Here is a 13,837-nt window from a genome sequence, read left to right as displayed (position 1 = left end):
ACAGCTTTTTCTTAATTTCTAAGACACTGAGGCAGGTGTTTTAGCATGTTTCAGGCCCAAATAGTCTGGATATCATTTTAGATCTTGGAGATAATATTCTTTGTTGTTTGAAAATATGTTATTTTTAGTGAAGTGATGTTAAGTTAAAAAATCGAACGATATAGAAAGATTCAAGAATGAAAATTAAAATCCCCCTTAAAGTCTATTTGTAGTAGTTCTTATGAATAGATTTAATTTGAGAACTTTTTTTTTCCTATTCAAATCCTTTTCATCCTTTGAAGTAGAACTGCAGTTTTGCCTCTCCTGAGAAATCCTCTGTGATTAGATTGCTTAGTTTCCACCCGTCTTTGCCTTTGATTAATTTTAAGGAAAAAAATGTAAACATTCTACAATTAGACATTTATTTAATATAACTTATTTTTATTTCCCCAAATGAATGTAAGTTCCTCAAGCCAAAATATATTTTTATCTCATATATAGTGGCTTACATAGTATTGATAATACAGGAGACATCTGATTAGTCAGTAATTGTTGACTTGCCTTATACTACCCATTTCCATCTTAGGGATTTATAAAAGGATGAAAAAATTAAGAATCTAAATGTTTTAACAAAGTTCAAAATTTCCATGAGATTTGGGAGCAATTTCATCAATTTACATTAAATGATGCACATTTAAAACTATGCTTGGTTGGGGTGCCTGTGTGGTTCAGTGGGTTAAGCATCTGCCTTCAGCTCAGGTCATGATCCCAGGGTCCTGGGATCAAGCCCCACATCCGGCTTCCCTCCTCAGTGAGGAGTCTGCTTCTGTCTCTCCCTCTGCCTGCTGCTCCCACTACTTGCTCTTTTTCTCTGTGTGTCAAATAAATTAATTAAATTTAAAAAATTTAAAAAATAATAAAACTGTGCTTCATTAAATAAAACATAAGTTTTAAAACTTTTTGATCTCGGGCTAAAACTGAATGGAACAAGAGTTCATCCACCTGATACACAGTAAGCAAATAAAAACTGACACTGAGCTTTTGCAGTGAAAGAAGATAAGCTATTTATTTGTGTGGTGCCACCCAGGAGAATGAGGGGGGTAAGGGCGGTGTGGGAGGGATAATTCTCTAAAGTTCCAAACTCTCTGATGGTTTGCAAGTGAGGGTTTTTAAGGGCAAAATTTGGGACAGGGATCTACTGAGTAGGTGAATGCCATTAATTGGAGGCCCATGAAGTCATGCTAGCAGGTGCTCTGGTGCTGCTTCATCTGGTTCCCTGGAGGTCTTTTCCATTTCAAGATACTTGCAATCTGAAAAAATACCTTTATTCTTTATGTTACAGATTTCATTAAGTATATCTGATGATTATATCTTTAGGGTGGTGCTGATTAACTACTTGTAAGCTAGTGGGGTTGCATTCCTACAGGTTCCTTAACTGGCCCAATATGATCTCTAGTGTTTATTCTTTCATCTGAACAGACAAGATGGATGCTAGCTTCAGGACCACTTTACACTCTTTTTTTTTTAAGATTTTAAAAAAATTAAGTAATCTTTGATGTAGGAAAGACATTAGGGTTTGAAGCCAACGGCCAAGAAAGAATTCTTGAGTTGTCTTTGGTGCAAAAAAGTGGTTTTATTAAAGCACAGTGTACAGGAACCATGGGCAGAAAGAGCTGCACTGGGGTCATGAGGAGTGGCCCATTATATACTTTCAAGTTGGGAGGGGTAGGGAGAGTGTAAGTCTCTAAGGAATTTTGGAAGCAAGGTTTCCAAGACCTTGAGAGGGGTAGCTATTGGTGGGAAAAAGTCATTTATTACTGTCTAATAAAACCTTAGTCATGGGGGCGCCTGGGTGGCTCAGTCATTAAGCGTCTGCCTTTGGCTTAGGGCGTGGTCCCGGAGTTCTGGGATGGAGCCCTGCATCAGGCTCCTCCACTGGGAGCCTGCTTCTTCCTCTCCCACTCCCCCTGCTTGTGTTCCCTCTCTCGCTGGCTGTCTCTCTCTCTGTCAAATAAATAAATAAATCTTTAAAAAAATAAAAAAATAAAATAAAACCTTAGTCATGAGACCCTTCAGATGTATATTGGTAGGCCATATGCTTGAGGGATGATTGCCAGCACATATCTTGGGTGGTAGAGATAAAGGAAGTTTCCAAAGAAATTTTTATATGTTAAAGTAGACTTACAGGATCCTGGGGGTTGGGCTAAGGTTGCTTTTGCCCTTAGCAAAGTAGTAACATCCAGGCAGTTGAGTCCCTAGAGGAATGTCACTCTGCCTGTTTTAAGGACTTGTCCATCAACTGTACGTAGTAAGGAAATTTAATAATTTTTCTTCTGCCTTTGTTTCCCACATCAATCTCTACACCCAGTGTGGGGCTCAAATCCACAACCCTGAGATTAAAAGTCTCAGGCTCGGGGAGGGGGGTGGGGGAATGGGATAGGCTGGTGATGGGTAGTAAGGAAGGCACGTATTGCATGGTGCACTGGGTGTTATACACAACTAATGAATCATAGAGCCTTACATCGGAAACCGGGGATGTACTGTATGGTGACTAACATAATATAATAAAAAATCATTAAAAAAAAAGTCTCAGGCTCTACATACTGAGCCAGCCAGGTGCCCCATGGGCCATTTTACACTCTTAAAAATTATTCAGAACTCCACAATGAATTTTTGTTTAGGGAGGTTACATCTATCAATATTTATCACATTATAAACTAAAACTGAGAGTATTTTATTTTATTTTTTTTATGTTTTTTTATTACATTATGTTAGTCACCATACAGTACAACCCTGGTTTCTGATGCAAGGTTCTATGATTCATTAGTTGTGTATAACACCCAGTGCACCATGCAATATGTGCCCTCCTTACTACCCATCACCAGTCTATCCCATTCCCCCACCCCCCTCCCCTCTGAAGCCCTCAGTTTGTTTCTCAGAGTCCATAGTCTCCCATACAAGCACATATGCATTAGTCATCGAAGCAGTGACATCTCATATCATGTAGCCTCTGGAAAACTCTATTATATACTCTTAAGAGAGTAAGAATGAAAAAAGCAAATAATGTCTTCATAAAATAGTGAAAATATTTTGAATTTGTGGACTCCCCAAAAAGATCTTGTTAACTCTAGTTTTCCCCAGACCACACTTTCAGAATTGCTGCTCTAGATGAACTAAACTCAACACATCTGTTCAAAAGTAATCATATTTGGAGGTTATGGAACAACAAGAACTGAGGCATTGGTTATCATCAAAAAGTTTTATGTTTTAGTGCTCCCATATCTGGTCTGTAGGTTAGATCTGGAGAATAAGAGTGCCCACCAGAAGGCTGAGTTCATCCCCAGAAGGCTAGACTTCAAGGCCATAAGACCATCTAGTCAGTATTTCTCTGTTGTGATCTGAAGACCACTACATAAGAATCAGTAAATATTTCAACTGCAGATAACTGGATACCACTACAATCATTTAAATGAGAATCTTGGAGGTGGACCCCAGGAACCTGCTATTTTAATAAGATCCCCAAATGAATCTGTTACTCAGTAAAATTTGGGAACCACAGACATAAATAAATGTATAGGTTACCTGAAATAGTGCAATAGCCCATATCACCCCTTGCTCTGGTTTGGCCATATGCAGAATGACCCAGTGCCTCTAGAAGGGTTCATCACTTTGGTTCAGATATTACTAGAGGATTGTTGAGACTTTGGTATCTGAGTAGGATTCCTGTTATCTGCTAATAATCTTCCAAGAGGCACTTTCCCATTGTCAAGCCCATAGTCTGATCTTTTCTTCTGATGAATTCTTCCCCTAAATAAACACACATATCAATTCATTACTCTAAAAATGAAAAGTCGAAGATCTGAAACACTTCAAAAATAAAGGTAAATAAATGACTCCACAGCGCTTGTAATTATCCAGGACCTCTGAACAAGCGTAACAACATAGGAACACAACATAATTCAGACAAGAATTAAGAATGATCTCTCTGGATGGACTTTATTATTATTTTCATTTTGAGTTTCATGAGAAAATTTTCTTGAACACTGAATTACAGTCAGTCTATTAAAATGTTACCACTTTCTTCAGCATTATTTATTTGACCACTTGAGAGGGATCGGGTAAGGGGGTTACAACCGGAATGGGAAAAACTATTTTTTTCTCTAACGTAGCAAAATGAGAATCAATCAAATCTTCACTATCAGGAAGCCAAAGCAACCTTCTTTTTTTTTTTTCAGGCTTTTCATTCTAATCATAGCAGGAGCTTTCAGTGAAACACAAGACTTCCTGCTGTGAAACACAAGATTCCAAAACCTAATTAAATATATAGTCAAATACAAAAATGCAGACTCTTTATTTAACGGAGCTACTGCATTAAATACCACAATGGGTGAGATATATGTAGCACCAATTGAAAAATTTAAATTATTTACACCATGGGGCTTTTTAAATAGTGTAGCTAATCCTCCCCACCTTAATGATTCAGGAAATGAAAAGAGGCCTTACGTGTAGGTGGAATAGGTGACCACCCACACAGCACTATTTAAAATGTGCCCTAAAGTCCTCTTGCCGCTGAAATATCACCCACTGTTCCATTAGCCTAATATATGTAAAGTGATTTACAGATTGCAAAGTAGTTTCACATAATTATCATATTTAAATTTCTCAGCTGCCCTGAAATAGCTTAAGAGAGGTATCATCATCCTCATTTCACATATAAGGAAACTGAGTCTAATATGTATAAGACAAGGGATTATATTTTAATCACCTAGTATATAACAGTCACTTTTCATACATGATTTAATATAATTCTCTCTATAAACCCACTTTACAAATGAGGAGAGTGAGCTTCAGGAGAAGTTAAGAAACCTGCCCAAGGTCACAAAAGTGATAAGTTGCAAAGCTGAGACTTTAAACCAGGTCAGTGTTCCTCTGATTCCAGAACCAAAACTTTTTTTTTTTAGATTTATTTATTTATTTATTTGACAGAGAGAGGCAGTGAGAGAGGGAACACAAGCAGGGGGAGTGGGAGAGGGAGAAGCAGGGTCCCAGTGGAGCAGGGAGCCTGATGCAGGGCTGGATCCCAGGACCCTGGGATCATGCCCTGAGCCGAAGGCAGACACTTAACGACTGAGCCACCCAGGCGCCCCTAGAACCAAAGCTCTTAACAACTTTGCACATGTGATTCATCTTAACAAAGTTTGATAAAATGTTTTCAACACGGATATACAGTGTCTTAATTATGAGCAAGAAGTAACTACTCTAAAAGAGTTTTTGTTTTTCAAACCAAGTGCTCAAGAAATTAAGTATGCCTTCATCTCTTGTTTTTCAAACCAAGTGCTCAAGAAATTAAGTATGCCTTCATCTCTTTTGCTTACCAATTGATTCTAACACGGGGAATATACATATATGTATATGTCATCATTATAGATTATGGTCTAATGGGCTACAGTAAACTAACATTTTTCATTAAGTTTCCTTGTTTTACGTATTTGTCTTTGTTTGTATCTTAATTTATAATACATACCAATGTGAACATAAAATACATTACTTTTATTTTTAAATTAATACATCTCTCTAATTCAGAAAGATATTCTCCAGAATTATCATTAATAGCTCACTCAGACAACTCAACCTTACTCCCCATTTCACCCAACACACACACACACACACACACACACACACACACACACACACACACAAATAGTTAACTCTAAGTTCTTTCAGTTGCTCCAATACTGGAAGGTGGATGACCTAACCACAATTATAGGCTCAGTTGCATCTTAGTGCCATGGAAAAACTATGAGGCATCCTATATCTGCAGCTCAAGAGTTCAACATTAATTTAAGCTTAATATTGGTAATATTTGGCACATATTAAAATTAGTTTGCTAGTAATGATCACTCAGTGCTGTGTTATGGCTAATTTATTTTTTCTGTCACCAACCCAGTTGCTCCATGCAGGGTTTTAATACTTACCATCTTGCCATAGTATCATCAAACACCTAATCTTCACCTGCTGCATCCCTGCATAGGCAGGCATTTTGGGAAGCATTGCAGCTTGGATGATTTCTTTATTGCAAAACTATCTCAGGATGAGTCAGTGAGTCCATGAATTAAATAAACTAAACTCAGATCTGGTACACATGTTTTGATATGAACCACTTATGTCATTCACCAAAAGCTACAATTAGGAAGCCATGCAGTTAAATGGAAGAAATACTGGCTTTGGTGTCAGATTGGCTGTATCTGAATATTGTCCGCCATTTACTAGCTGTAGGGACTCAGGGGAAAAAACAAACTTCTTCAACTCTCTTTATTATCATCTATAAAATAGGTGTAATAATAACAACTGCCCTAAAAGTTTTCTGTGAATATTAAATGAGACAAAATATATTAGATGTCTGGTACAGAGTAAGTGGTAAAAAAAAAAAAACTCGGTTTCCTTTTTTTCTTTCTTTTTTCTCATCTGGTTTGCCCTACTGCTGCTTACTTTCCAGTTCTCACTCTCAGGAGACCAAGAAAAAAATGGAGTGATAGATGTTCAAGGAACTGATAGCTTCTGATTTATACAAAGAAATAACCTGTTTTGGAGTAACTGCCATAAATACCTGATTTGAAACTAAAATTTAAAAAAATCTGGAGAAAAGAACTTGAGAAAATCAATGACAGTCTGTTGAACTTCATACAAATAGGTCCAACAGTGAGGCATATGCAAGTGCTGGTGGTGAAATAACCGTACTCTCACCTGTTCATCCTCATCACTTACCACACAGGGTTTTCAGGACAGCTGGTGGCAGAGAGGATAGGAGTACTGCCTATAGTTGTGCAACTGAATAATGCTGTCTGACCCATTCTAGGATAATATCATGCTTTCATTAATCTTATGCTTTTTTAATATGCTGAATTAAATAGCAACAGACCCTTGAAAATATCTGGTCTACCTTTGAGAAGTACTTTTCGATATTCTAAACTTGCAGAGCTTTCCATAAGAATAGCTACATTGCATTTCGAAAGTGAGTTAAGTATGGAATTTTTTGACAACATTCCCACAGAGATCAGCATGACAATCTCCTCATCACTTTCTGATTAGCCTGATGGAAACAGAGAAAGCCATTCCCTGGATTCTTTTTCTAAGTAAAAGAGAAAGAATACATTTTAAATGAAACTTTGCTTGTACACACACACACATCTGCAAAATTTCTTTGAAAAAAAAAAAACCCAACAGCATGATTTGGCAGTAAAACCATATTTTTAATAACGTCGTAATTATTCTGCAAAAGTAAATACATCTTTCTATGGTCCTTATTTAGCATTTCAATAAAGTCTTCAAAACCTTTTGAGAGATACGTCATATCCAGAGCTGTGTCATGAAATGAGAGGCCATGGGTAATGAAAGGCATTTATAGCTTAGCTGCTTTCACAACTGAGCTACTTTTTGGCAAATCCTCAACTTCCATTACCCATTTTTCCCTCTCCAAAGCAGTCACGCAAAGAAACAAACAAAAAAGGCATACATTTTACTACTTCATTTTCAGAGCTCGATCAATAATTGAGGTAGCCCAACTGCTTTTTTTTTTTAAAAAGGTAGGTTTTGAGATGATTCTAGTTTTTCCTTTATAAAATGTGAGTGCCTTCAAATATTACCTGATTCGGACAACATGACTAATTTTCTCATTGATCTTGCTATCTCTAGAAGGTCCAATTGGCTCTTTATATTTCCATTTCTGGCAAATAGGAGCCCTAGATGGGATTAAAAATCTGAACTAAAAAAATTCCACATTTTTCCTTCATTCCTACCTCCATACATATTTTGACCATTTCCTCTTTTGCCATGTACATCACATTGATCCTTCCATGTGAAATATTTCACAGCTACTTTAACCTAAAATTATAGTTCCTTCTTCTGAATTTCAGTTGCAGTGTTAGTTTACACCACGCAGAGATTTGTCTGTATTTATTCTTTTTTATACCAACCTCCAATTCTTTTATAGGTGTTATTTTGTCTCCCCAGAAAGTTTGAATATTCGTTGAAGTCTCCATTAATTGCATATTTAACCTTTTGATATAAGGCACACTGAACCGAATAGTCAATTCAGGAAGCATTCAATAAACAGTCATCGCACAAAAACTAACAAGTTACAAGGCAAAATCTGAGCTAGTATCCATAAATTAAAATACGTATTATGGTTTTGGAAAATTCTCTGGTGCCATTGGTTTTCTCACTGTGCCCAGATATTTGGTGTCTATATTATACTTCACTCTTATGTAATCCAATTAATATATTTTTACTAAACAGGCATTTCTAGGTAAACCAGCCCATGATTGCAATAGTTTGATAGGCATAAAAGGGTTTCCTGGGGATTCCTTGCCATTATTCACAAAAAAAAGGCATAAACTATGTAAATATGACTTACCACCTATTAGGCATTAGTCCAAGTTGATTTATCCCTCTGACACAGCAAGTGTTAAGAAAGCTTTAATGCTCCACCACAATTATATCGCTAATGACAATTTTTTGTATGTAAAAGAGTAAGGAAATAAAAAACTGAAGAAAAATATCAACGAAGCTGGGGAATCAAGAAATTTCTTAACAGTGAACCATGCTAGGGAAGTGAACAGATTCTTTTGGGAGAAATGTTGGAAACATGCTGCTTTCATCTTTCAACAAGATTAAAAACAATAACACACACACACACACACACACACAAAACTCAAAAAACAAAACCTCAATACTGTACAGACCAGGACAAGACACCCTGGCAGGAAGATGTGGACTTAGACACACAAAAGGTTATTTCTATCATGAATTGTGTTGCTTCTCAGCACTGACCATTCCTTTGCATTATTATTTTATATCCTCTGCGCACACACACACATTCCATATATAAATTGAAACACATCGTATTTGAGCCTGTAATCTTTAAGAAAAAATATATATAACCACCAAAATATAACAGTATAGTCTGATATTGGAAATAAAAGATTTTAAGGTTTTCAAGGTATAGTCCGAAATGCACAAATCTCAGATAAATTTAAGGAAGTGAGCCAAGTTTAGGCTTTATCTTAGAGCAAGATTAGTAATTTTAGATGAGGGGATGGCCATTGTAATTTTAGAGCAATCAATCTGCACATCAATGGCAGAAAATAAAAGCTGGGGAAGTGTACTTGTTTAAAGTGGAGAAGGAGGATGAAATTGAGGCTGCAAGAACAGAGTGTGCCTTATGCAAAGAAGTTACAGAGTGAAATCTGAGCTAATATTCATAAATTTATTGTATCTGTTATGCCTTTTATTTCATCTCCCACTTGTAGAGAAGTTTACAGAGTTTCATTATGGGAAAAATGTATATTTACAGAGCTCTATTACAGGCATACACACACACAGATGCACACATGAACACCAACATACAGAACTAATAAACTAAAAGGTAGAAATAAAACACAAATTAAGGGGCTAAAAAATAAAAGCCAATATGATTTTTCAGGTAATTTTTTATAATGCTATTTTTGTTTCATCTTCACAAGAGAGACTCAGATTGAAAACAAATTGAACCCCACAAACTTCTGTTCTCCACCAAGTACGCATCTTCAAAACTGAAATTTTAAATTGCAAGACTAGGCATGGTATAGTGCTCAAGGTTTGTATTTCCAAACTCAAGGAAGAAACATGGTAACTACCTTTCCTAACGAAAACTTCAGAAATAACTCTTAATAAAGTACCATGCCTCCATGATTCTTCTAAGATCTTGAAATGGTTTGTCTTTCCATCTGGCCTGCAACAGTGTTAATTTAGCGAATGCCCTTACCATCCATCTACTACTATGCAAAAAGGAGTCCTACATTTAGCTTCAAAGGAGTGTCACAGATTTATCCCCTCCCCCTCCTCACTCCTTTTCTCCCTCCCTTCCCTAGCAACTGGTAACCTCAGAAAGAGAACTCCAAATCTAGAAAGAAGCAGTTGGTCCCTGGCTTCATTCGAGTTGCCAAGCTGCTTTAAGGCAGAAGCACAAGTCCTCTCTCCAGACTGAATTGGCCTACGTGGGCGTTCAGCTGGTTTTCTCCATCACCTCAGGAAGGTTTTCCCCATCAACTTTCTTCATGGCTTGTATTGAAAACGTGTAAGTACAAAACTGAATAGAACTGTTTTATTTTGAAGACAAAAGGCAGTTTGAATTGTTTTCCAGTGTAACTGGGACAGGGACGAGTGGGTTGGAGAGATTGCAGGAGGGGATCACAGACAAAACCTTGCAGGACACAAACTCAGGTACTAAAAATACTGGATTTAAGGGCAGCGATTCTTAAATGTAATTTTGAAACAAAAGTTGCAAATCCTTAGTCTAAATAGTTGGGGTTAAACTTGAGGAAATTCGTTCTCTAGGGTGTGGTACGGGTCGAATGAAAGAAAATTTTAACAAAATTCGGTTGCAAATGTTGAATGATGCTTCAGAGAGACAAACTGGAGTGTTTGTTAACACAAATAACCTTTCTTTTACTTCTGTGGAGGAGAAAAAAAAAGTCTTTCCTCACAAGACTTTCCAGAACACTCCTGCCAGAATCTGAATACTGGGCTTTAGTGGATCCTAGGTCCTACGCCTGGTGGGGGGCGGGGAGTGGGGGGTAGGGACTGCAAGGAGCTGCTGTTCTCTGTGGCAATTCTATGGCAAGCCTGCGCGTGCAGCCTCTAAGGAAGATCTCCGGGTCTTCTCTTCCTTGCTGCCTTCAGGAGGTGGGTAAATGGGGAATGGGGTGGAGCCACAAGAAAGCCAGAAAGGGAAATCGGGTAGTCTGTTTAAAGAAGCCACCTGGTACGGTGAACGTGGGCTAAAAAAGTGCTTGCTGACTACACGTGGGAGGAGGAGATAGGCTCTCCCTTTCCCGTGGTATATTCCAGCCAGTTTAATCAATCACATATTTCAGATACTCTCAGATCACTGCATTTCCATGTTTATTAATTTATTTATTTCTATTTTTGCAAGGCTTGGTGGGCATGCCCCTTCACTCAATGGAGTAGTTGCAGATGAGCGTGGGTTACAGGAGCCGCGCCCCGACGACGTGTGCATCCAGTGTCCGAGTTCCACGCCAAAAAGTGATGCGGAGACTTGGGGCCACCATCGCGTCCTGCTGAGACCTCCCCTCAATGTGCTGACTGACCTGGCGGTAGAGCAGCTGGAGCGCCCCTCCGAGACCGAGACCGTAGGAGCCTGCATTCCTGTCGACAGTCCAAGTGCTCACAAACACCCCTATGCGCCACCACCTGCTGTTGCGGAAGAGTCCCTGGCAACAGCAGAAGTAAATAGCTCTGAGGGGTTGGCAGGCTGGAGGCTTAGGGGACAGGATTCTATTAATGTGTCCCAGGAATTCTCTGGCAGCCCTCCCGCACTGATGATAGGGGGGCCAAGGGTCAGCAGTGGGGGCACCGAGAGAGGTGGCAATAATGCAAGGCTATACATGGCTTTGCCACAAGGTCAGGGGTTCTTTCCATCCAGAGGTCCACAAGTAAGAGGCCCCCCACATATCCCCACCGTTAGATCAGGGGTAATGATGGAGCTGCTTCCAGGAAATACAAGAATGGCCGGCAAGGAAAGGCTGGCTCATGTTTCTTTCCCACCCGGAGGCCCCCGGCACCCCGTGGAGAATTGGCCAAGGCCTCTCCCCTTGTCTTCCAGTACTCCCAGTTTACCGTCTCGCTCTCCTGTTCATTGCTTTATACCTCCTCGACCTCCAAGTTTCAGTCCATTTCTTGCTATGCCTATTGCTTTTGCTCCACCCCCGATATTTGGACCACCACTACCTTCTTACTTTGCCAATTTTCCTTCCTGGGGCATGCCTTCTCCTGCGCCCTCAAACAGAGAGAACAACTGATGACAAAAAAGGGAGGAGAATAAAGGGTTGGGGGAAGAGGTGAAAATTACTCATTTATGTTTTTATATTTGAAACCCCCTACCCTCTTAGCGCTTTGCTTAGCACTAATGTGCCTTACATGTTTGGAGATTCAATAAAGATTCTAAAGTTTGAGATATTGTGAATTATTTTTTTAAAATGCCATCCTGGGAGCTTAAACCTTAGCTTTTGTTTTCTAACTTTAAAGAAATTAAAGCAGTAATGTGCTTGTACTTTCTAAGTAGCTTAGTTGAATCCCTAGCCTTGGCTTGCAGCTGTGTGACTGGGGGAGAGTCGATTGGGTTCTTGCTAGGCCAAATCTAGGGTGGGGACTTCCTACCTACCCAAGGCTATAGGAGTTGCTCAGAGCGGGGCACCTGGGTGGCTCAGTCGTTAAGTGTCTGCCTTGGGCTCAAGGCGTGAACCCAGAGTCCTGGGATCGAGCCCCACGTCAGGCTCCTTCGCTGGGAGCCTGCTTCCTCCTCTCCCACTCCCCCTGCCTGTGTTGTCTCTCTCTCTGTCAAATAAATAAATAAAATCTTTTAAAAAAATGAGTTGCTCAGAGCAGGATGGGAAAATTAAAATAAGGTTCATAATGTACACCAAAGTTTAGATTATAGAGAAAAATGCACGAAGAGTAAGAATAGGATGAGACCAGTGAGAGTACTAGCCAACAGTTAACAGCCAGTTAGAGGCAGAACCAGGCTGAAAGGTGAGGAAAGAAAAGGGGCTGGGGAGGGATGCCTGGGTGGCTCAGTTGGTTAAGCCTTGACTCTTGATTTGGAATCAGGTCGTGATCTCAGGGGTAAGATGGACCCCCAGAACCGTGCTGGGCATGGAACCTGCATAAGATTCTCTCCCTCTGCACCCTCACTCTCTCCCTCTTATTAAAAAAGGGAGTGCAGGGGAGATAGGAGAGTTGTAGATCATTGCTTCAAACACGAACTAGTTTGCCCCTCAACAATACACTGTTACTAAGAACATGCTAATGATGTATTATACAGTGGCTAACTGAACATAATAAAAATAGTAATAATAAAATGCTACTGAAAAAAAAACATGGTATATACAGAGCTGGCTTTATAAAAGTCTAGGACAAGGTGGAACAGGACTGGTCCCTTCACCTGTTGCCTGAACACAGGGCTACTATCCACTCAGAACTTTTAAACACTAAAGAAAATATTTTACTCACATAGAATTATTTTCTCAGATACTGCTGTGTTTGTACTCTACAAAGTGATGCAATGCCCTGTTACAATGATGATTCTGAGAGATTATCACAATGCCTGTGTAGGAGCTTTTTCAAATTCAAGTGACAGATACAGGCACAGCACACAGTGGAAAGATGGTCATTCTAACCACTGCACAACTCAATTCACTATATAGTAGAATGCCCTAAAACAAAGTGCCACGACATATGAACAACCACTAAATTAGAAATGTCTTTAGCGAATGATTCTTCAAATAAGCATTTTTCATGTCCAGAGCTGATGGTGTAGGTGATGTAAGCAGTTAAAGGCTGACAAAACCTGTAGATCCAAAAGACACCTCGCCTATAAACAAAACCATGAATGTGTTTTAGCACCAATAACAGGTTTGTTGCTACTCTGACAAAGAGGACACATGGATCCATAAAGTTTCTTTTTCTCCATTTATTTAATAATAGATTGTTCTAAATTTACAGGTGGTAGTGCAGGGCTTAGAAGGAGCATCTGGATAGTGCTTGCTAAAATTCCCCTCACTCTGTGTATGGCCTAAGGCTGGCACAATTCCATCAATTTATTGTGGGCTGAGCAGAAGTATTCAGCAAATCATTTGACAGCTGCTCACTATGAGGTGGTTTAGTCCCAGCGTACCAAACACTTACTGAATTTTCAGCCTTAATGAACAGAGGAGTTGGGCAGGCTTATAGTCATCAAAAATATCTTTTGAGCCAGATGTTAAAAGATATTTTGACAAGAAATCAAGTTGTTGTGTCAACA

At 39.1% G+C, this 13,837-nt stretch overlaps 1 protein-coding gene across 1 annotated transcript; it reads left to right on the top strand.

Annotated features, from left to right (window-relative positions):
- Positions 1-9,935: 9,935 nt before the first annotated feature.
- Positions 9,936-11,974, top strand: PRR32 (proline rich 32). Its single transcript, XM_045779642.2, has 2 exons — positions 9,936-10,093; positions 10,952-11,974. Exons 1-2 carry the CDS (start codon positions 10,074-10,076, stop codon positions 11,835-11,837), a joined length of 906 nt encoding a protein of 301 aa, XP_045635598.2. The 5' UTR covers positions 9,936-10,073; the 3' UTR covers positions 11,838-11,974.
- Positions 11,975-13,837: the final 1,863 nt, after the last annotated feature.

Source organism: Ursus americanus, chromosome X (genome assembly GCF_024610735.1).
Source record: "Ursus americanus isolate L20-20 chromosome X, mUrsAme1.1.p, whole genome shotgun sequence".
Lineage (NCBI taxonomy): Eukaryota > Metazoa > Chordata > Mammalia > Carnivora > Ursidae > Ursus > Ursus americanus.
The sequence above is the reverse complement of the archived record's forward strand: the minus strand, read 5'-3'. Positions and strand labels throughout refer to the sequence as shown.